Here is a 25,162-nt window from a genome sequence, read left to right on the forward strand (position 1 = left end):
TAGCTTTCTTCAGGCTCTCAAATATGTCTGGGACTCAAAAATGATTGAGAGCCACTGCTGTGAAACCTCTAAAAGTAATACAGATAATTTTCTAAGAATAATCTCTTGATTTCCGCACCCCCACCCCCACCCCCCGCCCCATGCAACTGGGTGGGTCAAGCAAATAGTAACTAGCTGTTCATATATATCGCTTTCCTGAACATAACAAGCTCCTTGGAATGAAATGAGATTCACTTGCCAGGTTAGAATTAGGTGAAGTTTGTTGGAAACTACCACAACGAAAAAATGGTCAGGACCTAGGATGTGTTTATAGGTTAAACTGAGAGTTTAAAAAGCAGAGAGACCACAGGTTTACCAAAATCAGTAAATGTATATCTCAGTTAAAATGACTGATATCAGAAAAACTTCACTTCTCAAATCCAAAGCTTTCCGTACAGTAAACTTTTGCTTAGTGTCCCGCTTCTTACGAGGCAGTGCTCTTGTAACTGCTGTGAGCGCAGCTGGGGGTGTTTCCCTCTCACGGATGGAGGACGTGAGCCGCAGGGGGAACAAGCCGGTCGTCCACGGTCCCCCTGCACTAAGAGGCAGAGCCGGTGTCGTGATCCATAGGCATTATGGTACCAGACACTGGCCTCTGATCCCGGTCTCCACTTCCACTAGCAGTCCTGTTCATTTAAGTCCTCCCGTCCAGGCCTTCAGGTTGTGCCTGGTTCTCGTGCGTACCTTTAAAAGTGGTGGGGGCTTCCCTGGTGGCGCAGTGGTTGAGAGTCCACCTGCCGATGCGGGGGATGCGGGTTCATGCCCCGGTCCGGGAAGATCCCACATGCCGCGGAGCGGCTGGGCCCGTGAGCCGTGGCCGCTGAGCCTGCGCGTCCGGAGCCTGTGCTCCGCAACGGGAGAGGCCACGACAGTGAGAGGGCCTCGTACCTCAAAAAAAAAAAAAAAAAAAAAAGTGGTGGCCGCTCTTCACTGGCAGCTGAATGGCTCTCAGAGAAGAGACATTTTCTTTCTAAGCCTCCGACGAACATTGCAGACCTAACGCCGCTGTGCTCTCCAGAGCGCAATAGCCTCTGATCAGCCTGGGGAGCGGGCTGCTTGAACTGCGGGCACAGACTTTAGAGTTGGAAATGGCCTGCTTTTCAGGAAAATAAAGCTGAGGAGCTCTTTCTTCTTCTCTTTCCTGCTGTGACCTTGGGTCAAGTGGCCTGTTTTCTCAGCGGGACCTGGTAACCTCACTAATCGTGAAGGGAGCCAGTGCAGACGGCCCTGTGGTTTGAGGCTGTAAAAGGAAGGTCTCCCCATGAGCTGCTCAACTTCCTGAGCTCGGATTTGGGATTAACCACCTCTGATAAAAGCTGCAGGTGTCCTCCAGGCCTCGGTTCATCCGAAGCCCAGAGGCTTTTTTGAGAGAAACCTTGTGTGTAGCTAGAACGCAAGAGTAATACTGACTCCATCACCAGTGGAGTCTGGTACCAGTCTGGTTGAGGAAGTGCTTCTACAAAGTGCTCACTCTAAGCCGGGACCCAGCTGATCAGACTGTGGGTCTCGAACCCCCATTTCTGATTTTAACCTGACACATGCTGCTTCCGCCAGATCCCTGGGTCTCGGCAGTGACATCACTCTTGGTTGCGTTCTCTCTCTAGGTCAGCGCTTGTTTGGGGAGACCATCCTAGGGCTCACCCAAGGCTCCGTCTCCGACCTCCTGGCTCGCCCAAAGCCCTGGCACAAGCTCAGTCTGAAGGGGCGGGAGCCCTTTGTGCGGATGCAGCTGTGGCTGAACGACCCCAACAACGTGGAGAAGCTGATGGACATGAAACGGATGGAAAAGAAAGGTAACTCCCCGCCGCCTGCCCCAGCCAATCGCTTTCTCGTTTATAAACGCGCTGTTGCTTTTAAAGCCTTCACACCGAGCTGAGGAGGCACACTGATCCATGCCCAAGGGACTGTAAGGCAGGGTGAAGGATCTTTTGATGGTCATCCACCGATGAGGACCGAAAAGGACTGGGAAGATTTGTGGCTTTTTCTGCCCAGCAGCCTGAGCCCACAGGCATTTAGCCCTGGGGGGCGCTGTGATCATTCCTCAGTCACCCTGGCGACCAGTGTACCTTTTTCTTCTTCAGGAGAATAAGGCCACATGGTGGTGGCTCCTTTGTTGTCTTTTGTTTTGTTGGATGGGTGGGGTATTAAAACACTTCATCGCAGGAGTACCACATGGCAGGGCTTCCACAAAGAGGTGGTTGAAAAATGCATTTGTAAATAAGAAGTCTCTGGTTCAGAGAAGTTAGCCGCCTCCTTGGAGGTCACCCAGCCCGGAGAACAGCAGAGCAAATTCCTGCCAGGACAGACCTCTCTCTTGCCGTTACGTTATAGTCTCTGGGGCTGTAGAGGATACGACCTCCTAGAGAGCTAAGAGCAGCTCTCTTCTCCAGACGCACCCTGAGCCCTCTCAAATGCTGAGCAGCGTTCTGCTGCAGGTTACGACACAGGAGAAACCCTGAGGGATCTCCTCGGTGGCAGGAAGTGACACCTGCTCCGTGTCCTGGTTTGCACTGCACGTGCCGCCCCTCGTCATTGAGTCCTCCCCTTGGAGGGGACAGTCCTGGGTCACCTTTAATGCTGCGAGCTCACCTGGTGGCTGCTGAATCCCGTAGATGTGGAAGAGTGGGCAGCAGCTGCTGGTCTGGCCGTAGGAAGCTGTGACCGCCCCCCTTCCTCAGCTTCTGCAGGGGACCTCACCAAAGAGTGGGCATCACGACCACCCGCGTGACTGTGCCCGGCCCCACGGCCAGCGCGCCTGAGCCGGGGGCGGGTGGAGCCCAGGCTCGTACCCTCTGAGTTCACCAGGGGCGTGTGCTGCTCACCTCCAGCCGGGCACCACCGTCCTCACCCAACCGGGGAGCGGGCTGGGCTCCTAGGGGGAGGGAGAGTCTCTGCTCTAGAGACTTCTAGTTTCAGAGTGCCTCCTATTTGCAGACACTGTGCTGAGACTTCACTCAGCCCACAAAACTCCATCCGGTAGAGATGTTATTATCCAGGGAAAACGAGGCTCTGGCATCACGAAACTTACCTGACTTCAAGCTGGCCTAAGCAGGAATCTAAACGTGGGCTGTTAGGCTTCACAGCCAGTGCTCTCAGATATGCATGTGTTCTGCTGCCCTGGGCCGAGTGCCTGCCACGCCGGGACCACGTGCCCAGGCAGCGGCTGCCACGCCAGCCGGGGCCCTCCGGGGGGCTCCTGCCCTGCCCGCCCTCAGGCTGCAGACCAAGGCTCTGACACAGGCCGCAGCCGTGGGCAGCTCCAGGCAGCTGCCGGCAGTGCTGCAGGCTCCAGAGGCCTGGTGCCACGTCACACACACACACACACACACGCACGCACGCACAACTTTTTGACTTTTTATCATGGGCAATTTCAGACATAAAAGCAGAGAGAATGGTATCGTGAACCCAGTACGTCCATCACACTTTCAACAAGAGCCCCAAGCGGCTCTGGAGCTGCTGCTCTGTCAGAAGGCGTCCCTCCCGAAGCCGCCTCCTGTGCTCGGGCCCTGGCCCGACCACTCCCTGCTGTGCCTCTCCTGGGCCAGCAGGAAAGGACCTCAGCCTCCACAGATAGATCTCTGGGGGCTTCCTAGGCCTCCACTCCCTCCTGCACAGGCTCTGGGCGCCATCTTGTGTCACAGAAGAGTTACTGTCTCACTGGGGCCCAGGCCCCTCCTCACATCCCAAAGTCCCTGAGCAGCTGCAGGCCCCCCGTCAGCTCTCACTGGTAGGGATGCTCATAACCAGCCCCCGCGGGAGGCCGAGGCATCTGACCCCTCAGACACAACAGCGGGTGGCCCCGGGCACAGCACTGCCTGTGATCTCCATAGACGATCGGTCACCCGCCCAGCGCGAGGGGGCTGGCTGGACAGACCAGGCTCATTCCTTTGTAGCCTCTTGACTCTTCACCACATTCATTTTAGGGGGAGAAGATCATCTTCTCAATTCTGTCTGAGTTCTAATCATAAAATGGCATGTTAAGTAACTCCCTAGCCTCAGTTGCTGCATCTGTAAAATGGACGTAATGCTTTTTCCGGTTGTAAGGATTAGAATGTACCTAGTATAACAACCAGCACATATAAGCGCTCACTAAATGAGAGTTATTAAAATAATTTGTATCCCTTTAAAATAGATGAAAATAAGCTTTGCCCCCCAGTCTAGCCTACGTTAAAAATTCTGCAGCAGGCAATGCAGACTGTAGGATTCCCACGTGTGCTGCACTTCCTCCTCTTCCGTAAAGCTTTTGCTGCTTCTCCCTTTAGCGCAAATCTTTTATTGTTCTCCTTTCTTTCGTTCTTGTAAATCTCTTTCTCTACCCTAGTCCGCCCTCTGCTTTCTGTTCCCTTCACGAGATAGCCCTGAACCTACCTGTTCACACAGTTCCAAGCACGTGGAGACACACACACGCAGCCTCAGCTAGCTCGGGGGCTGGGCTCCCCTCCCCGGAGGCTACAGGTGGACCCTGATAGTCTTCGGTGACATTTGAGACCCACATGTCAGTGCTGCTGAAGTGTGTCTCCCTGACTTCCCTCGGCTCCCGTGCACACAGCCCCGGGCCCCGCTCCCGTGCCGTGGCGGGGCAGGGCAGAGGCGGGGAGCGGGGCTGGCCACCATCTGGCCGCACAGGGCAGGCAGTGCTTCCCAGAACAGACTTAGGTCAACCTCAGTTGTCACTCACTAGCCGTGTGACCTCAGGTGAATCACTGAACCTCTTAGGCTTCAGTTTTTCCGCCTGTAAGTAGGAATGATACCGGTCTGTCCCCCGTAGGGTAACTGTGAGAACTAGATGACCAGTGTCTGCTGCTGCTGACACACACTGCTCTTATTACTCCGTGCCGTTGGAGTTAAATAGCACTGTTTCTCAACTTTCATCAGTTGTAAGAAGTTTTAAGGAATTTTCAGACCGTATTCCAAATTAGTTCACTAGAATGACCTCCGTGGGTTATTCGTTCGCTCAAGAAGTCCAAATGGTTTTTAAGTTGAAGCGTAGCTGGTGATTAATGACACGTAACAACAGAAAGGAGCAGACGAAGCACACGTAGCACTGGTAGAGCAAATATCTCCCGGGAGTCAGCCCGCATTTCCCTCGCAGCCCACTCAGCACATCCCCAGGTGACAGTCGCCCCTGAGTCTCTGAGCCTCGTCTCAGCCCGCTGCCCACCGCTCCTAACCCTTATTCCACAGTAAAAAGACACGTGAACAGCACACGTCCTCCCCTCGCGCCAGCCGCTCTGCCCTCCAGGCCACTCATTTCCTGACCTCTGAGCCCTGCTCTGGCCGCTCCTCCACTCCTGGGTTAGGAGCCTCCTCCAAGCTCTGTCCAGCAGGTTTTCTCGAAGGCCCTTCCCACCTCCATCCGCCGGCCTCCTGCTCGCTGTCTACGTTTTCTCAAGACTGTGGCCCCTGGATCAGCGCCTCCCTCCACGCCCATGTCCTGCCTCATCCAGGGGAATTTTAAGACCCATCTGACCTGTGCAGCACCCAGGCCTCAAGTTCTTTGACCTCCTCAACCCCTGATTCCCCAAATTACATCCTTGCCCACAACTACTCTACCTCTCGAAGCCTGAGTTCAGGTGCCCCGTCACTGACCACATTCCACTGTCCGTCCACCTTTCCACGTTTCTCCATTCATCCCACCTGATCCCAGATGGCCTCCAGAGCCGGGATATCCCCTCCCAGCCTTTCCCCCAGCAGCTTGCCCTCTGCTGCCCTTCTCTCCTTCCCCAGAACACCACCCCCCGCCCTGATCCCCACTTTGGTACTCTCTGGCCATGATACTCTATCGCACACCTTTTCATTCCTCATCCCCCTGCAAATCCCAGCCTTGAGTTAGCGCCCTGCCCATCTTCTTCACCCAACCTCCTTGGCGTCTGGGACCTACACGGGTCGCTGCCGCCTCAGATTTGTATCTCCGGTTTCAGTAGGGTCCTCTGTGCTTCTCCCCGCCCCCGCCATCACCCCCTCCATCCCCACCACCATTTCTCACCGACCTGTCTCAAGACTCCATTTCCATCTCTTCAGATCGCCTCTCCTCCTGCCTTCCTGCTTCATAAAGAAAACCAAGGCCGTCGACTCTCCCCACCTCAGTCCCTATAAATGTGTCTGTATGTCCCCCCCTCCTGCTCCTGTATTCAGGACCCACCTCATGCGCCTCCGGTGGCCGTCTCCTCCCTCACCTGTAGCCCCAGCTCTCTCTGTCTTCTCCCCCATCAGCTTGGAAACATCAGCTCTCTCTCATCTTTAAAGGGCCACCCTCGACCTGGGACTTCCCTTCTAGAAGCCATCCTGTCTCTCACTCTTCTTTTACAGTTAGGCTTCTTAGAATAGTAACTCCTGCCCACTACCTCCACTTTCTCACCTCCTGTTCACTATTAAGTCCACTGCAGTCTGGCTTCTGCTCCCACAGCTCCGCTGTATCTGCTCACCGAGGCCTCCAGTTACCTCCTAATGTCTAAGCACCCAGGACATCCTGGGTGCTTGTTGGACCTTCCTTTCTGCGGCACTGACACAGGGACCCTCACTGCTCACTCATCCCTTCCTCACACCGCTGTCTCCTGGTTTGCCTCCCGTCTCTGTATCCTTCACGGCTCCTGCTTCCTGGGGTACCCTCTGCATGTGGGGCTTTTCCAGGATTCCATTCTCGGCCTTGCTCTTTTTCATCAAGGTCGCTGACTTAACTACAAGTTCTGTTCTAGTGGTTCCAAGTTCCTCTCTCTAGCCCGGACCATTCTTCTGAGCTTAACACCTGTCTTTCCAACTGCCTACAGAACATGTCGACGTGGGTGACCCAGAGACCCCTCAAACTCCACGTTTCCAAGACGAACCATCATCTCCTCCCTTTAATCTTCTCCTTCTGTGATACCCAGCCCAGTGACACCAGCACGCACCTCACCTCCCACACCTGAGACCAGGGGGCCGTCCTCAGCGCCGCTCACTCTGGTCCCTCACCGAGTCAGCCACCACGTCCTGTCAGTTCCACCCCTCACAGCTCCACCATCTGTCTGCTTTTCTCCGGCCCCATCACCACTGCCTTGGTGCAAATCTTTATTCTTCTTTCCTCCCGACTGGGCTCCTTCCTTCCAGTCCTTCCCACTCCACCCTCCGAGCTGTCGCCAAGGCAGCCTTTCAGAAACAGAGAGCTGATCACATCATTCCCCTCATTAAAATCTTTTCGTCTCTTCCCACTGCTTTCTAGGTAATGTCCAAACTTGTGGCCTACCCTGGCCGCCCATCTCTCCACCTTCAGGTCCAACAACTCCACCACACCCCACACCCCATGTGCACGCGCATGCGCGCGCACGCGCACACACACACACACACACACACACTTTGACCGTGCTGTTTCGTGCCTCTGTGTGTGTCTTTGCACACACCATTCCCGCTTTCTGGAGCAGCCTCCTACCATCTTCACTTCGCTGCCTAGTTTTTCTAGTTAATCCCTTTGTCCTTCAAGATTCAGTTTATAATCACCATGGCTCCCAGGAAGCCTCCCCGGCCCCCTCCCCAGGCTGAGCTGAGTACTCTCCCTCAGCGCCCACCTCCGTGGCGCCCCACGCTTGCCTCCCTTATCACACCTGACTGGGGTCACCTATCTGTGTACTTCTCTGTGTCCCCACTAAACCGTGGGTCATGCAGGGACAGACGGGGACCTCACGTCACGACAGAGCAGGTCCTCGATGACTGTGTGTTCGGTTTCAGAATGGTTCTAGCCCAGGTGTTTCGAGTTGCTCTCAGAAGAGCAGGGAGCTGCCACAGTCCACACGGCAATGTCTGGGAGTGGAGGGCGGAGGGCGTACCGCGCGGTGGCGGGCCGGGGCCGGGGCGCGTCTCCCCGCTGGGCCTGCCCCTCAGTCTGCCTCCTCTCCCTCCCTCAGCCTACATGAAGCGGCGGCACAGCTCGGTCAGCGACAGCCAGCCCTGCGAGCCCCCCTCCACTGGCATCGACTACAGCCAGGGCGCCAGCCCCCAGCCCCAGCACCAGCTGAAGAAACCCCGAGTGGTGCTGGCTCCCGAGGAGAAGGAAGCTCTGAAACGAGCGTATCAGCAAAAGCCATACCCGTCACCAAAAACCATCGAAGAGCTCGCCACCCAGCTCAACTTGAAAACCAGCACCGTCATCAACTGGTTCCACAATTACAGGTACGGCCCTCCTCTCACCCAGTAGGTCAGCTGCAGCTTAGAGGACGCGCGCTCACCCAGTAGGTCAGCTACAGCTTAGAGGACGCGCGTTCAGCCCTCGGGAAGAGGCCGACAGGTACTGCAGACGCTGGCTGATCACCGTGCACAGGGACGACGTGCTGGGGACTGATAAATTGGTGTTTGGTCAGTTAATTGGCTTCTTATTCGTATTGGCGTTTTAAACCCCAAAGACGTAGGGTCATATGGTTAGAGACCAGAACAAAAATCTCTCAGGGCTATCATTTAAAAAGGGAGAGTGTAGTCATTCATGGTTCCACAGTAGTGACCGTGTATTTGGTGATTTTTTTAACGCTTTCTCAGGGTCTTTTACAGTATTGTTTTCCAAATTAGTTTGATTAGTTTTGTAATTAAATCAATTAGGTAGTGTAAGACCCTTTCTTCTGGGAAAGTCATGAGTTAATGAAGATTTATTGAGCATCTACTAGGTCTACAGACACTGAGCTATGTGTTGTAACCAGCACTGTTATCACTTGATCCTCACAACTGTGTAAGAGATGTAGTTTTTTCCACGTTTTATAGATGAAAACATAAAGCGCAGAGGGGTTAAATAACTCACCTGAGGAGGGAAGGGCCCAGTGCTCTCCTCTAGAACAAAGGACTGGGGTAAAGTGTTTGGATTAGGTAATGGAGAGCCACTGAGAGATAATGAATTGGCGATCACTGCTAAAACCAAGACTCCCTACTGCTAGAAACCAAGAATCCTCAGTGGCCTGATGGAAATTCCTGCCTGTCTAATGCCTTGTATGCGGCCATCTCGATCGCTAGTTCCCATCAAAACATCACTTTCCCTAGGGCTCAGCAGAACCGGGGTAGGTGCTCCTGGTTATACCAAGGCGACAAGTACACATGTATAACCAGTGCAGGCGGAGCCCTCATGGTTCCTCACCTGAAGGAAGTGGCAGGTAACGTAAGATCACAGACAGTCAGGGGCTAGAGGGAGGAGTTGTGTCTCAGACTGGGGCCTGCCTCATCGGATAGGCTCTGCTGGAGCTTCTGACAGGGCACAGTTGTTCCCAGGTTCTGAACAAATTGGAAAATTTTTAACTATTAGATGGGAGCCAAAATAATACCTTTATTGCTGATGAAGGGCCGCGCCAGCAGATGCAGCTTAGTGTGGGGGCCAAACAGCCTTGCTCCCTGACCCTGAAAACCAGGCCAGTTTATCCATCACGGCACCACTGGCCCCCGCAGGCCTCCCCGTGTGCAGGCTGGCTCCCAAGAAGACAAAGTACACGAGCTGAGCACGGCTAGCTTATTCATCCTAAACTTACCAATCAGATGAAAACAGAGGCAGAGTAAGGTCAGCAGTTACAATAACGGAGAGCTCCCTCTGCACGGAAGGAAACCTCCAAAGTAGTAAACTGAAGTGCAGTGAAGGCTAGTGAATGGAAACGTGGGCAGAAGCTCACCCGAGCCGCTCCTTGCCAGGTGTCCTTTCACTTTCTAGACACAAAGGTGCGTTTGAATGTGTACTTTTGAGTCCTCTGCGAGTTATGTCCATTTTAATGCAAGAACCATAACCCTGGACAGGGGTGCCGGGAGCTGTAGATGGCTGAGTATCTGGGTAAAGGTGCTACCAGTCGCACAAAACATCTCCAAAGCCATTGCCCCTGGCCCTGCTGGGGCCACCTTTTTTTTTTTTTTCCAGATCCCCCTACAGGCCTCAGTCGAGTGGCAGTCACTGCCTCCTGGCCAGGGCACGCGCTCTCCACGTTTCCCAGCTGGCCTCCTGACCACCACAGTAATGCCAGCTGGTCATTGTGGAGATGCCTCGCTTGAGCATTTAAGCAAGTTCAACTATAAAGAGAGAAGGGGGAGATGGGAAGAATAGCAGTAGAACCTCAAAAGCTAGCCATGAGCTCAGGTCCGGACCTAGAGTAGGTGGATGTGCAATAAATGCTTTCTGTCAAACATACTCCACGACAAAGCAGGCTGGTAAGTCAAGTGGCACAACGGAGGGCAGAGGAGAGTTTCACCTGCAGAGATCTGGATGGAATATCCTGGAAGAGGTATGATACGGCAGAGTCTTGAAAGAAGAACTGAACTAGAGAAGAATTTTATAAGCCACAAAATAGGCTGGATGAGAGGCGACACCAGGTCATTCAGAACTGGCATAAAGCCCAAAGAATTGCAGTCCCTTGCCTAAGGTCACCCAAAGGAAGAGTGCAGAGCAGAGATTCCAGCTGAGCGAGCACTCTCTCCGTGGCTTTAGCTCTTCCGCTTAAACGCTTAGACTAGACCAGCTTACCTGGTACATCCCTGAGAGCTTCACACAAGGACGAGCGCACAGTAGCACTCAGCACACATGCGCTGAACGCGTTTTAGTTCCTAAGCGAGAGGGCAGTTTCTTAGGTTCTTTCCACAGGAGTTAAACAGAAGTTGACTTATTTTTTACTGCGCCACTGGAACCCTTCGTAATGTTTGGGGTCGATTTTTGCCCCCATCAAAAAAATAAAATAAAACTTTACTTCCTCTTATCCTTTCACCCTAAGGAACTTAGAAGTACTCTAGGGTGACCATTTACCCAGGAATTTCAGAGCAACACAGCACAGGACACCTGGTCTCCTGCAGAAGAACAGGTCCATTAGAAGAAACTCTTCCAAGCCCTAAAAGCCATGGCGTCCTGTCAGCCTTGCATGACTTGTGTCTGAAAAGCAGATTTGTTTCTGGGACCTGATCTTTCTAGACCAGAAGATAATCCTCCTCAGGGACATGGAGACAAATCTAGGCTAAGAAGGATGACGTCTCGTATCTGCTGAGCATATAACATGTGCCAGGCACCAGGCCAAGAGCTTTGTAGATGTTATCACTTCCTCTGATCAGCAGTCGAATTCAGTGCTTGCTGCCAGCCCCGTTCTACAGAGAAAGGTTATTATACACGTTAGCCGAGCCAGCGAGGGTGGCAGCCTGGATCCCAGGCCCTGGGCATGAAGTTGTCCCTTTCCTCCCTCAGCCCTTCTGTCTCAGCCTCAGTGCTTACAACGGGGACTTTGTCGTTGAAAAGGCAGCTAGATGGTAAGAACAGAAGAATAGTTCCTTTTTTTTTTTTCTTTTACTTTTTTTTTTTTTTTTGGTCTACTTTGTGTCCTGTAATATACATCAATATTTAATTGTAACATCTCCGCAGGGAAGACACTATTCTCCATATTTTTCTGCTAAGGAAACTGAAGCTCATAAAGGTTAAGGAACTTGCCCAAGTTGCCCGGCTAGTGAGTGACAAGCCAGATTTCAAACCCAGGTTTTGCCTGGTTCCAAAAGGCCTGTTCCCCAAGCCGGGCCAGGCTGCCCCTGAGACTCAGAGTTAGTCCAGGGTGGGCCTGTGGCCTGGATGGGACCAAACCCTCAGCTGCCCGTCTAGCCTCCCACCTCCGTAACCAGGGTGGAATGGGATTGGGTGTTCATGCCAACGGGCATTTCTGGCTGCCAAAGGGCTTAAAAGCCAGTAAAGAGCAGGTTCGCCCTCCCAGCAAAGTGCCCAGGAACCTGTTTATGGGAGCTGCCATTTCACGGGCTCCCAAGGTCGCCCAAGGGAAGGAGAAAAGTCTTCCGTTATCCCTGGGAACTTCCGGGGGGCTTCAGGATCTCACCCGGGTAGCTCTGGCTCAGGAATCATCTTCAGGACAAGGGTCAGAGCTCACCCTATGCGTGGAGCAAAAAACTATGTAGCAGATAACCATGACCAGAGTTCTGATATACTGGACTCAACTACAGCCGGATTCTCCCTGGCCCCAGCCTCCCTACGTCCAGCACAGGAGCTGGCATATCGTGGGTTCTCAAAAAATGTTACCTTTATTGAGTTATATGCACCATATAAAATATCTTCGTGTATGCCTAACCCCAGGGCTTTCTGCAGGCCCAGTTTCTGCAGGACACTGGGCTTGGTGCTCATTTCCCTGAAGATGCTTTTCCACTAACAGTTGGCTCACGATCAGAGGCTCTTTCAGCTCTTTGGAAGAAACACCTCGGGAGACTTCTGATTGAGCCCAGTACTGTGAGCGTGATGGGAAGAGAAATTCCAACACAAGACAAAACAGACTTAACAACAGCCCTTTCATCACGTCACAAAGGCTCCAAAACAGGGAAGGCCAGGCCGTCCCTGGTGGCGCAGCGGTTGGGAGTCCGCCTGCCGATGCAGGGGACGCGGGTTCGTGCCCCGGTCCGGGAGGATCCCACGTGCCGTGGAGCGGCTGGGCCCCTGAGCCATGGCCGCTGAGCCTGCGCGTCCGGAGCCTGTGCTCCGCAACGGGAGAGGCCACAACAGTGAGAGGCCCGCGTACCGCAAAAAAAAAAAAAACAGGGAAGGCCAGGGCCCTTCTGTAGCTGTTTCCTCCAGACCCCACAAAACAGTGAAGCACACTTTCCACCGTAGGCTGAACTCAGCTTGATTAAAACATGCTTGGTGCGTTGGAGCACGTTATTTGGTCTCCCTCCTGCTTGATCAGAAATGACCCTTTCCTGGTTTTCTTTTAGAGGAGGGAGTTAGTTGAAATACATGATTTGTCAGAATCCCGCCTCAGCCTTGACCAGAGGCCCTGCCTGGCCCGTGGCTCAGAGCGGGACACTGAAGATTTTCACTTTGGGCGCCGTCTAGCAATTGGTTCTCTGTCACGAAGTCCAGATGAGGAAGCAGTGGTTATCATTCATGCTCTCCTTCCACATATGAATTCAGTCGGCCTTGATCACTGTACACCAGGCACCGTGCTAGGCCTGGGGTGTGCTGAGAATGGGACCTCGCCATTCACAGCCTGGTTGGAGGTCGACTGGCATGGAGGTGGAGGAACCGTGCCATTAAATAAGTAAAGCTGGCGCTCCATCCTTGTGAAGAGGGGACTGGCATGCCAGCCAAGGGACAGGTTACGCAGAGGCACCGAGTTTAGGAAACCGCGGGGTCTTTGCTGGCTCCTGGCTGGGAAGGGTGGGGCGGCTTTCAAGAGGGGCCGCCCAGGAGCGGGCCCTGCTCTGCTCTGGGGCCCACAGGGGCCTCAATGGCTGTTCGGCGGGTGGGAGTGTAAGATGCGGTGCGGTGGATGGAGAGAGGGCGTCGGGGCGGAGATGGCAGGAGGCTCAGGCCGCAAGGGAAGGGGCGCAGAGCGCCCGTGCGCGGCGGCCCCCTCATGGCGCCCCCCTGCTTGTGTCTCGTAGGTCTCGGATCCGCAGAGAACTGTTTATTGAGGAGATTCAGGCCGGGAGCCAGGGCCAGGCCGGGGCCAGCGACTCGCCGTCGGCCCGGAGCGGCCGGGCAGCGCCCAGCTCGGAGGGCGACAGCTGCGACGGCGTGGAGGCCGCCGAGGGCCCGGGCGCCGCGGATGCCGAAGAGTCGGGCGGCCCCGCGGCCGCCGCCAAGTCTCAGGGAGGAGGGCCGGCCGAGGCGGCCGCAACCGCGGCCCCGGAGGAGCGGGAGGAGGCGCCGCGGCCGGCGGAGAAGGCGGAGCCGCCGCCCTCGGGGACCCCGGCCCCGGACGCCGCCACCGACGAGAGCCGGCCCCAGGCGCCACCGCCGCCGCCCGAGGGCCCCGCGGACGGCCCGGGGCCCGTGCCAAACCCCGCCGCCGCCGCGCCCGCGGCCGGGGAGGACGCCGCTACCTCAGCCGCCCCGCCGGGGGAGGGCCCGTGCAGGGCCCGGGACGGCGCCGACAGGAGTTCCGCTTTGCCAAGCACCAGCGCGCCCGCGGCCGCCCGCAGGCCCAGCTCGCTGCAGAGCCTCTTCGGCCTCCCGGAGGCAGCGGGCGCCAGGGACTCGCGAGACAACCCCTTGAGGAAGAAGAAGGCCGCGAACTTGAACAGCATAATCCACCGCCTGGAGAAGGCCGCCAGCCGGGAGGAGCCCATCGAATGGGAGTTCTGAGAGGGCGCCGCCCGCCCGTCCCGCCGAGCCGGGCCGAGCCGGGCCGAGTCTGGCCGAGCCGGGCCGCGCCTGACCGGGCAGGGCAGAGTCGGGCCGAGCTGGGCCGAGTCGAGCCAAGTCTGGCCGAGCCGGGCCGAACCGGGCCGGGCAGGGGGGGGGCGCCGACTCCGCGGCCTGGACCTTGTTGCGCACTTACCGCCCTGCGGGCCACAGGGCAAAATCGCCATAGGCCAAGGTGCATATAGAAAACAAAGGAGCATTAAGCCCAATCTATGTCGTGTTTTCAAGGAAGAAAACGGAAATGTGTCGTCGAGCTTTTTTGTACCCTGAAGTGTTTTTTTTATTGCCCTAAGTGATTTCCACAGGTTCTGGAATAACTCTTACAGCTTTGCCTTGCGCCCTCCTCTTTCGTGTGGGCTTTAAAAAAAAAAAAAAATCAAACCCACATATTAAAAGGGGGCTTTTTATCTGCCATCTAATGGCTTCAGAGCGATAATACACTATTATCTTCTTAAACCAGGAAAAAAAGGGGGGGGGGATTTTTCAGAAAAATTTAAAAAGAAAGTTTTTGTAGCTGTTCAGTTGCCACTAAGAGATTGCACAGTCACACCGACTCTAAACACACTAGTTTGGATTCCTAAATATTTTCAAGCAAAGAATCTTCTCCTTTGAAACTTTGAATTAAAGTAAAACACATTTACTTCACATATTTTTTAACAAAAAGAAAAGTCACATCAGGAAACTCTCTGATTTTGTGGTAGCTGACGTAGTGTTTTCTCGTGCGTGAGTAGAATCCTGACACGTAGTGCACATTGATCCATAGCTTTAACTGACTCTGGGCTTTTGCTTACCAGGGTTTGTTCAATACACTCCATTCTAGGCCAAATCAGGACAAAAAGAAAAGATCCGAATCTAGGTATTTTATAATCTGCTTTTTAACCTCTAACCGCAGAGCACGCTGATCAGACCTCATATCTCGGAGGTGTAGGAGACAAGTTAGAACTGTAGCATGTACCCGTTCATTTTGTTTAATTTATGGTGTCTTACGTCTGTGTTAGTGCGTCCTGCACACGTACGAGCGTTGAAAGAAAGGAGGAAAGAGTAGGCCGCGAAGGTCGCCGCAGGCAGATCTGGGGCCACACAGGGCCCCTCGTAGGCAGCAGTCTTTCCACGACACAGAAGGCACCGCACCTCACACCACTCTCCCGGGCACCTGATGGACTGAGCCCCACCAGGGGACGCCGCTCCCTGGGCCTGGGCAGGGCTTGCGCATGCGCGCACTCTCTCTCTCTCTCTCTCTCTCTCTCTCTCTCTCTCTCTCTCTCTCTCTCTCTCTCTCTCTCTCCCCCTCCCCCTCTCCCCCCTCCCCCTCCCCCTCTCCCCCCTCCCCCTCCCTCCCTTCCTCCCTCTCCCTCCCTCCCTTTCTCTCTCTCTCTCTCTCTCTCTCTCTCTCTCTCTCTCTCTCTCTCCCCCCCTCCCTCCCTCCCTCCCTCCCTCCCTCCCTCCTTCCCTTTCTTCCCACCACAAGCACTGATGACTGTTGACGTCGTGGGAAGCCTCCTTCCTTCCCTGCAGAAGAGAGAACGTGGCAGTCTGGGCTCGGCTCCCACCCCCGTAGAGATGGCCCAAACTCACACCAAAACGCTGATGCTCTTCACTTCCAGACCAGACCGTTGGCCCTCCATTCATTTTGCCTCTTGGAACGTTCTTTTATGCACAGTTTAGGGCAGTCTAAGTACAAGTCAAAAGTCTAACTTGTCTCTGATTCCTCCTGTCGTCTATGTGTATATGCGTGAGAACAGAGGTGGATGAGAGTGTGCGTGTGTGCGTGTGTGCAATTTTATACGTCTGTGTATTTTCTTAAGTACCTGTGCACACATAGAGTGCATTACTGCCACCTTTTTTCAATAAGCTGTTTTATCAGTTATGGCTTCTACAAGTTTGCTAATTTAGACTCCTTTATTGCCATATCTTTAAACTAACAATAGATGATTTCGGTATATATATATATTTTTTTTTGCTTATTTATAGGTGCTGTATTTTATTATCTGATTGTTAGGAAGGGATGAGAGGGGCAAATATTCTTTAGCGGGATAGACTGCCGGCAGTATTGGGTATAATTTACAAGATGTAGTTGTCATACTGTATATTACTGATTGAAACCTTTTTGACCGTATTGTGTATCATTGAAACCTTTGTCTTAGGTCAACATCTTTGGATGACATTTTAATGGTGCATTCATTATTTCTTAAGTTTAATTAATATTACCTTTTTTTGATTTGGGGGGGTGGGAGGGAGTTCTAATTTTAAAGGTATGCTCCCGCTATTACACCTCAGTGTGCTTGTATTAATTAACTTGTAGGACTTTGACTGTAAGATGTGAAACCACATTTCTTGCATGATGTTTTAGAAATTATGTATTTCATTTACAGTCTTTTAACCTGCAACTGCAGCACTTAGTTCAAGTTTTCACAAGTTTAAGAGTCACTACACTAAAGACTATGCCTTTTCATGAATACGAAGTTTGCAGAAGGCTCTAGGAGGCTGGGAGGCAGGCCGTTTGTCTTTTGATGGTTGCATATCATCTCTGAACTTGAAATCTGGTTCGGTGAGCAGAGAATTCAACATGGAGGAGCTTAAGGGGAGAACGGATTCACATCTGGCTGAATCCAGGTGCGGTGAGAAGAGCGAGTTTGCATTCGTGACCCTCAGGACAGCAAGCAGCAGAGCCCCTGACAGCACTGTGTTGCCCTCTCCACGAAAACCTCGCGGAGGGATGCGGTCACCACGTGCGCTCAATCTCCAAATGCCTGATTTTCATTAGAACGAAAAGCAGGGCGTTAACAGGGAATACTAGGGTAGTATTTTCGTTTTAAAGGCATGACTGTTATTTACTAAGGTGTGAAATCTGAGGAAATTGAAAAAGTATAAATCTGTCCATCCTAGTGGCCAAATAGTACCGTCTAAAACAGCCGCTTTGGCTCTTTCAGGCAATTTAGTCATTTTTGTTGTCTTTTTTTGTTTTTAAACTAGGTTATTGTTGATTTCCATTCTGTCTTTTTTTGCCAGGCTTACATCTGGGTGCTCGATACAATCAGTTGGTTAAATTTTGCTTGCAGTTCCATGTTTGTATTTTTTCCTCTATTTATTTTATTTTTATTTTTTTTGATTGCGATCCCAACACTATGATCTCTTGTGTTAAGCTGTCACTATAATACTTTTAAGAGCTGCCACTAAATAACAGAAACCTGGCGGGGGGGGTGTCCCCCTCCTCTTTGCGCCCCTCATTCTGAGTCCAAGGGTTGATCTTTCATCTTGAGAAGCAATATTCAAGTGCCTTGAACAGCATCCTCTCCGTGGGCTTTACCTTCAGCTGGCTGGCGTTCCAAGCAGTAGCTCCCACAGGCAGCCGACCTCTTCCTCTTTCCGCTCCATCAGTTTAAAAAGCTGATTTGTACCTCTCCCCTGGGGAAAACGGTTTCGTATAAAACACTAACACTTAATTACAAGCTCCATTATACCATTTTAAATGGCTTCTTTTTGTTAATTGAAGGCAGTGTTCGTAAGTTAAGGTTTTTGCCATTACTTAGCTGGCTGAGTGGAGGCTCCGCATACAATCAGTGTTCACGTTCAGCCTCTCGACCCTTGCTTCCCGCCCACGTTCTCCTGTGGTGTCTGAGGTGGAAGGGGTGTGGGTTCTGTCCCAGCCCTGCGGTTGTCTGTGATCTCTGTCTACCAGACCGCCCTTCTTTAGGAAGGATTACCGCAGCCATCTAGCTCTAACTCGGTTTTCCTCAGAGCCTACCTTCTCAAAGAACATCACGACACAAGGTGGCTTACGGTCAGCAGACTGGGGAGAAGTCTCCAGGAAATGCCAGGATCTTGTATGACTACTCTCGAGCCATGGCCACTACGTCTGGGAAAGTGACCGAGGCAAAAAGATGAGAGTTCATGGCCTCCCTGGGACAGTTTCCCTGAACTTCCAAAGCACAAATGCCTCCCTGCTCACCTCCCTCCTGTGGGCATCTTTGTGTCCCCCCCCCCCCCCCCCCGCCGTTTAAAAGCCAGATACGCTGGTTGTTGGTCCCGACCCACAGTACGACAGAGCTTTGGGTTAAGTGTGCGTCTGTGCTCCCTCTGGCTGTGAGAGACCCTCCCCAGCCAGCCCCAGGCCCAGCCGCCAGCTCCAGGAGGAAGGAAACACCCGAATGCCTCCATGCCTGGGGCCACATCAGCCCACAGCCCTGAGCAGACCAGGCAGAGGGCAGGTTGTACGCAAGCTCTGGCATCAGCTAACTACCCTCAGATCACCCAGCAGTCGTGCCCTAAGAGGTCGGGACGAGAGTCACCGGACAGCTCTGTCCGCAGGCAGGTGCCTTTCCGGCTAAAGTTGGCCTGGGTTTCTTTGTTCTCCCTGAATTCATGTCCTTACATGCAGGGGTGATCAATGAACTCTATTGACTTTCTATGCAATGTTTTTCATTCCTCTGATTGTAGGAAAACAAACCTCCCTGAAAATAGCAGAGGAGCCAGGGGGAGCATAACGGGCCCGTCCTTCAGGGATGAGCACAGAGTGAAAGAGCGATGGTGATTTACTAGGTCTTGAACTTGGGGACAGTAGCCTTTGCCTTAAATGCACTGTGGCAGGCACCTCTCGACGAGCCTGTGAAAACAAGAGTCTGTCCTTAGCCGTCCCAAGCTGCTCCTCTCTGAGGCCAGTAAGCCAGCTGCGTGGAGGGAGGGGGTAGAGCAGGGCGAGGTCCTGGCCAGCGTGGTGGGCTGGTGGCCGCGCCCCTTCAGCCTGGAGGTTTGGCTCCCTCCCTGATGTCCTTTGTTGTCACACTCATGTGTCCCCTTCTACCTCACTAACCATGCTCCCACTCGATCTCACCCCTCACCCCTCAGAAGCGTGTGGCAAGTGGGATCCGGGAAGGGAAAACCTAGAGGCGTGGCGTCCGTGAGTCCAGGCGGCTTCCCTCTTGCGAGCACAACACGGACAGACAGCTGTTCTCTGTGAGGCACGGGGACTCTCCTCGTGGCTTCCACCTGTTCCTGAAGCTCTCACAGCTGTTTCCTTTGCAGGCAGGGGCCGTCTCGGGCCTCAGAGGGCCTTGCCTTTGGCCACCTCTGCACTCTGTCCATTCCTGGTCAGCTGTTAAGATCCGTCACAGCCATTTCCCTTGCCCTGGGCTGCCCCTCCATGGCCACGTGAGGTCACTTCCCCAGGATTCCCACTTGGCCTCGGGGAGCTCTGTTGTCTCTGGCACTGGGAGGTTATCGTTTCAGCACCTCCGTGGGAATCTTCTGAAGGACAGGAGAGAATACGGCCTTCTCCAGCCCTCATGCCCAGTCTTCAGTCACGTGACCCTTTCTTCCCCAGAGAATAGGCCAGTTTCCGCCCCGTGCTGAAGAAAACCGGCTCCCAGGGCTGCTGGTTAGGTGTGGTGGCCAGAGTGTTCTGATGGAAAGAACTTGGAAGCGCTCGCCAGGAGGAGCTTACATTTAGAAATCCCCCCCGCTGCTGCTGCGGTCTCGTTTGGGCCTTGATGGCGTTAGGGTAGCCTTTGTGACCCCCGAGGCAGAGCTCCTGCCCTAAGCGTCAAGGTGGTGGCCTGGGACTCCAACATGCTGTACGTCTGTTTCCCCAGTGCACTGAATGTCGGTCCGGCCAGCACACCTGCTTGCTAAGAGGATGGTCCAGTTTGGCAATGTTCATTCCCATTCCCATCCGTCGCTGCCTTTTGGTAGATGAAAACTACCGGGAAACGAAGGGAAAGCAAGTTAAAGTTCCAAAAAGATCAAGGCTTTGAGACCCTTAGAGATGTGCAGAAAAGCGAGGCCAGAGCACTCGGGGCTGATCGAGGTGGCAGAGGAAGGGGCGTGGGCAGTGCCGAGCTGAGCATAAAATGAGCCCTGCCCTGGAGTCTGCCCTGCCCTAGCAGCCTGGGAGCCTCATCCCTGGGAAGAAGGACATGCAATTCCCCACCACCACCACCACCGTCTGTCCCATCGCAGGAACTGCCCCCACCAGCCCAGGCCCTGCTACCACCCCTTCCGTCACCACCTTCCCTCCAAAGAGACTGTGTCCACGCTGTCAGTGGCATCCTCCCCATTTTCATTTTTGGATGAAGTGACATTTAGCTTTAACAAGACATTTCCAAAGCGCCTAGTCTCCTCCAAAATGCTAATTTTAAAAGTTGGGCATTGTAGGTGAAGGACCTTAAAAAAAAAAAAAAAAAGGCTAGTGAGAGAAAGACATTAGACTAGGCATAAATGTGCACTTCCCATCCCCGCCATTCAACATTTAAAATAGCTCTGAGTTGCTTTTCATGGATCATTTTAGCTTATCCAATAGTGTAGAGTCTGTGTTACTGTAATTTCTGTAGTGTTTAGGCTTTCATCTCTACCACAAAATATGCTATATGCTATGTATCAAGCTTTCTGTGATCAGAAAGGAAAGGTGCCTTATATCCCAATGTCATGGCTACATCCCTATGGAGAATAATCAGAAGCACAGTGTGTACGGAAGCATTGGGACTTCCGTTGGTGAAACCAGACACCAGTCAGCGAGATGCATTGAAGTGGCACGGGGCTGCTTTTGTTTTCTGGTTCCCTTTTTTCTCCTTTTCATTTTCCTTTTTTTGTTCTTTTCTCTCTCTCTCTCTCTCTTTTTTTTTTTTTTTTTTGCCTACTTTGCTTTAAACAGAAAGCACTTAAATAGATGACTATGTGTGAAAGCTCTGTGCAATAGAAATCACTTTTCTTCATTTTTAAGAGGTAACGTATTGCACACCAAATGAACTCAAAGTAAGCTTTAGACCAGGACGATTCAGGTTGTGGAGGAGTAGGACAAGTTTGTCCACTGTAGTTCCGTGTGTTCATGAACTGAAGGGAAAACGGGCCTCCCCGGCATCCCCCCCACCCCCATCTCAGCTTGCCTCTTGCTGACCGCCAAGCTAGGCGTGTAGGGCCCACGGGCACCCACCAGAACTGGCTGGGTGGCAGGGCGGGCGGAGGGGGTCTATGACTCAGCAGCTGAGAACCTTCCCCAGTGTGAGACCACAGCTATCCCTTCCAGCACTTAACCTTTTCTTGTTGAGATGGATTGCTACTGACCCGCCAGCGTGCGTGAGGATAATTATAAAAGGATGTTTCCTTGAGAAAAAAAAAAAAAATTATTTCTAGCCTCTTCTATTTATTATTAGGTTAGTCCTTTAAGTACTTACCAGGAGTATATTGTTATTTTGTGTCGTTGTTGTTGTCATAAATGCTTTTTGCTATCACTCCAGTGGTTACCGTCTTCTGCCCCCTGCCCTCCCCCGCCCCAAAGAACCCAAGGGTCTGGAGATGCGGGGGGGGGGGGGGGGAGGGGGGGCCAGCGGGGGCTTCTCCAGCAGAATCAGACATCTGTCTCCAGGGCAGCCACCCGAACACTGGTGGTCTCCACACGTCTAACTTTTCAAAATGAGAGAGTTGATGAACAAAAAAAAAAAAATGTACCAATGTAAGGAAACGCGGGTTGAAGGACGCTTGCGTGAGGAGCTATAGAGGAGACTTAGAAAAAGCAAAGCTCAGTTCCCCAAAGCCTCCTAGAGCCTCTGGTCAGACTTCTGGGTTCATGACGTTTCAGGAGCCCCGGGCAGAGCGGGTGCGGCGGCCTGGTCGAGCCTGACTTCGGGTGAGAGAGGTTTCCGGCAAGGCTCACATGGGCTGACAGGTTTCGGTTGGCTTTTGTTTCTGTTGTTGTTGTTTTCCTTGCCTGCAAAGTTGGTCAGAACCTTCTTGAGGAACAACCGTGTTTCTTAGTCCGGCTGCGGCTTAAGGACCCACCCCAGGGGGGTGGGGTGGAGTCCCTTATCCCCTTTCACGTGGTCAAGTGTGGAGGAAGTTTGGACCAGGGGCACAGCTTTCTGTGGCTAGAGGCACAGCCAGCAAGACACCCAGTTGTTTGCTCATCGGGTGTTGGGGTGCAGTGGGACTGGTGGTGGAGGCCAAGGTGGGGCTCCCAAAGGGCCCGCCGACCGCCGACTCACTCTCCGTGCCGTGACTTTCCCTCCTCTGACGTCATTTGGGGTCCTGCTTCTGTCCTTGTCTCTTTGAAAGAAAGCCCTCTGATGAAATAACAGCCCCCATCCCTCCCCTGCCAAAGGGTTTTCATTTCCCTCCAAGTAGTCTATGCATTTCTCTCTCTCTCTCTCTCTCTCTCTCTCTCTCTCTCTCTCTCTCTCTCTCACTCACTCTCAAACCGTTTTCTGCCTCCTCGGAAAAACGGGCATCTCATGTCCCACCCTCTGAGACCCCCTCAGAAAATGCTGTGCAGTTTGGAGGCATTGAGGATTCGTTCAAACTTCCAAAAGCATTTGCAGATAGCTTGTTATAAAATAAAAGTGGGAAAAAGCAAAAGAAAACGCGGTGTCCCCCACGTCCCTTTCCACTGAGTAAGACCTAGCTCTTTGCGATTGTGCAATAAACTACTTGCCATGAGAGCGGGTGGCCACGCTCCTGCCCAGACTACTAACTAACACAGCACAGGACGGCCGGCCGCACGGCGGGCCTCTTCCAGATGACTCCTAATAAGCTCAGCTTCCCCCCCGCACCCCGTGTCTTGTGGTGTCTTACATTTTAGCAGTATTTTATATTTTCTGTAATGCACTAAGTCTTAGATGTTTTTAGAGCTCATTTGTTCATACTCACCATCACAGACTTTTTTTTTTAATCCTCACAATGACCCGATTGACCAAAAAAAAAAAAAAAAAAAAAAACCATCATTTTTGTACAAATAGCTTTGAGAAGGTCTCTGTTGTGTTGCTGTGAGCCATCTCTAGTAACATTTTATTTCTGCTATTTGTTTTCGACACGGTAAGTCAAAAGTTGATCCGCCTGGCATGGGGGTGGGGGGAGGCACCCGTCGGCCCCTGGGCGTTGTCCCTTCTGTCTTTGGTTAGCCATACGATGTTTGTTCTCAGCACTGTACAACGGTCCCTATATGATATGGAGAAGCAATATCACTGTATGAAACTCACACCATGTATTATTATTATTCACTAGCACCGTAGGTGTGATAATTGAAGTAAATATCTTTTATACAAACACAAGAACGTGTGGGTCGTTTTTATTTAAAGGGCTCTGGCCTGAGGAGGAGCAGCAAACACTTTGATTTTGGGTCCAAAGGGCACCTCGAGAATCGCCTTCCCGTGCTTCCTGGGGCGTGTGGCGTCGGGGCAGGCGTCGGCCGGAACCTGGGCCGGGGGAAGGATGCGCGGGGATCTGGGGACCGGCAGGCCCTGCTGTCCTCAGGTCTCCGTCTGGGCACACGGTGACGTGCCCCGTCGCGGCCTGCATCGCTGCTTGCTGTTGTGTCGCCCTTACCGTTCGGGTACCTTTGAAGCGCTGGCCCTCCTGGCAGCCGCCTCCTTGTCTGTGAAATGGGGGTACCATCGCGAGTCTCACAGGACCAGGAATGGCGGGCGACCGTGTAGGGTGTGGCGCCGGCGGCCTGGCCTCAGCCTGCTCTGTGGGGTCTCTTGCTTCGTCCCTGACTCCTGTGATGGGAAGAAGGACAAACTCAGGGCACCTGTGAATACAGGCGAATGGGTGGGAAGACGGAGGCAGGAACCGTGTCTTGTGGGCTTCCAGCATGGTCGGCTCCTGAGAAAGGGCCTCTCCAGCCAGCGCTCGGGGCTGGAGGTGGGAGAGCCCTGCAGAGTTGGCTGCTATGCGCTTGTGACCGAGGAGGCTTCTCGTCTCGAGATTTACAGGATTGGAAAAGCATTGCCATCCTTACCAATGTATGACTGGTGCGGGGGGTGGAGGGGGTATATTAGCTCGTTGCGCCTTGATGTGTAGGTTTCAGCATGTGAAGCTGCCACACATGATACAGAACCGTGAGCTAAACGAGACTCAATTTCCCCTCCATAGGAGACCCCAGAGCAGGGAGAGTCTCCCACCCGCGCTAGGGGCTCCCAGCAGCCCCTGTCTCAACCCGTCACTCGGGTGTGGAAGCGTAGAGCTGTCCCCGAATGTCTGCCCCCCCACCCTCCATGGGAGAAGTTGGCATAAAACCAGTAAGGCTCTCCCAGGTTGGCGCTGAGAAACTTAAACCTCACTGGGAACCTTTTCTGTTCCTAGTTGAGGCACACCCCCACTTTTTAAAGACCCTTTAACTAAATTAAAAGATATAATGTAAAAAAAAAAAGCACTTAGCACAAACTCCTTTTACCCAGAAGATCTCCCCAAGTGCTTTTGCCGTGAGATTTAATTAAGCAGAACTGCAGTTGCACATGGTTTTGCAGGGCTGACTCTTGTTTTTGCAAACGGGCAGCTCCAGAGGCAGAAGAACAAGCAAGATCTCACGCTCTGACTGCAGTCGGGTGCTGTCGCCACGGAGGCAGAGCGTTCCGCCTCCCTGTGCGCGGCCTTTCTCCTTTCTCTCTGGTTAAGTGGCTCTGGGCAAAATTATGGGCCTTATTTGATGCACTGGGGAATTGCAGGTTTATAGAGGGTAAGGCGACACGATGATGTAATTATTAAAGTGCGTGAGTCGTCCCCAGCAGTCGGTCTGCTGGTGTTTCAAAGGGCTTTCAAATGGCTGCCTCGGGGTGTGTTGCTATCTCCTCCATGGCCCTAGATGCTGGACTTGGGGGGCACGCAATTTGCAGGCCCACGTGTAGGGAGCCAAGGTGAGAACCCAGAGGGCTGTGGAGAACTGTTGTGACGTTGGTGGGCACTTGGGAAAAGGCTAGCAGATTTCACCGGAGTGGCCTTGACGTGGGAGGTGGCATTTGTGATGGACAGGCAGGGAGGACACCCAAATCGAGGGGCAGCACGTGCACAGAAGAAGGGCGACACCCTGTCGGGTCAGTGGAGCAGGAAGCCGCGGTGCTGGGGTAGGGCGTGCGAGGTGGGAGGCGGATGACCGTACTGTTCGTAAGAACAAAGCCAGGTCTGGAGGGACGCTTCCCTAGGTGATGCTTGTTCTCTGGTGTCAGGAAAGATTCGGGTGCAGCCGACAGAGTCTGCAACCACACTTGGAGTGAGGGGGCCCCAGCCAGGGAGGACGTGCCCTCCACCCCCTGTAGC

At 53.2% G+C, this 25,162-nt stretch overlaps 1 protein-coding gene across 10 annotated transcripts in view; it reads left to right on the forward strand.

Moving 5' to 3' along the window:
* CUX1 (cut like homeobox 1) overlaps positions 1 to 25,162 on the forward strand; it is a gene marked incomplete at its 5' end in the record, with an annotated part of 375,083 nt that overhangs the window by 334,687 nt on the left and 15,234 nt on the right. For 8 of the 10 annotated variants that reach the window (XM_082857322.1, XM_082857325.1, XM_082857323.1 and 5 more), the window contains 3 exons: positions 1,644 to 1,832; positions 7,914 to 8,178; positions 13,381 to 14,983. The exons of the other annotated variants lie outside the window; for them this stretch is intronic. In XM_082857322.1, the coding sequence (XP_082713448.1) occupies positions 1,644 to 1,832; positions 7,914 to 8,178; positions 13,381 to 14,083 (1,157 nt within the window). In that variant the 3' untranslated portion in view covers positions 14,084 to 14,983. Of the gene's footprint in view, positions 1 to 1,643; positions 1,833 to 7,913; positions 8,179 to 13,380; positions 14,984 to 25,162 lie in introns of those variants that run through there. 10 annotated transcript variants of the gene reach the window in all.

Source organism: Leucopleurus acutus (assembly GCF_964270905.1).
Source record: "Leucopleurus acutus genome assembly, chromosome: 16".
NCBI lineage: Eukaryota > Metazoa > Chordata > Mammalia > Artiodactyla > Delphinidae > Leucopleurus > Leucopleurus acutus.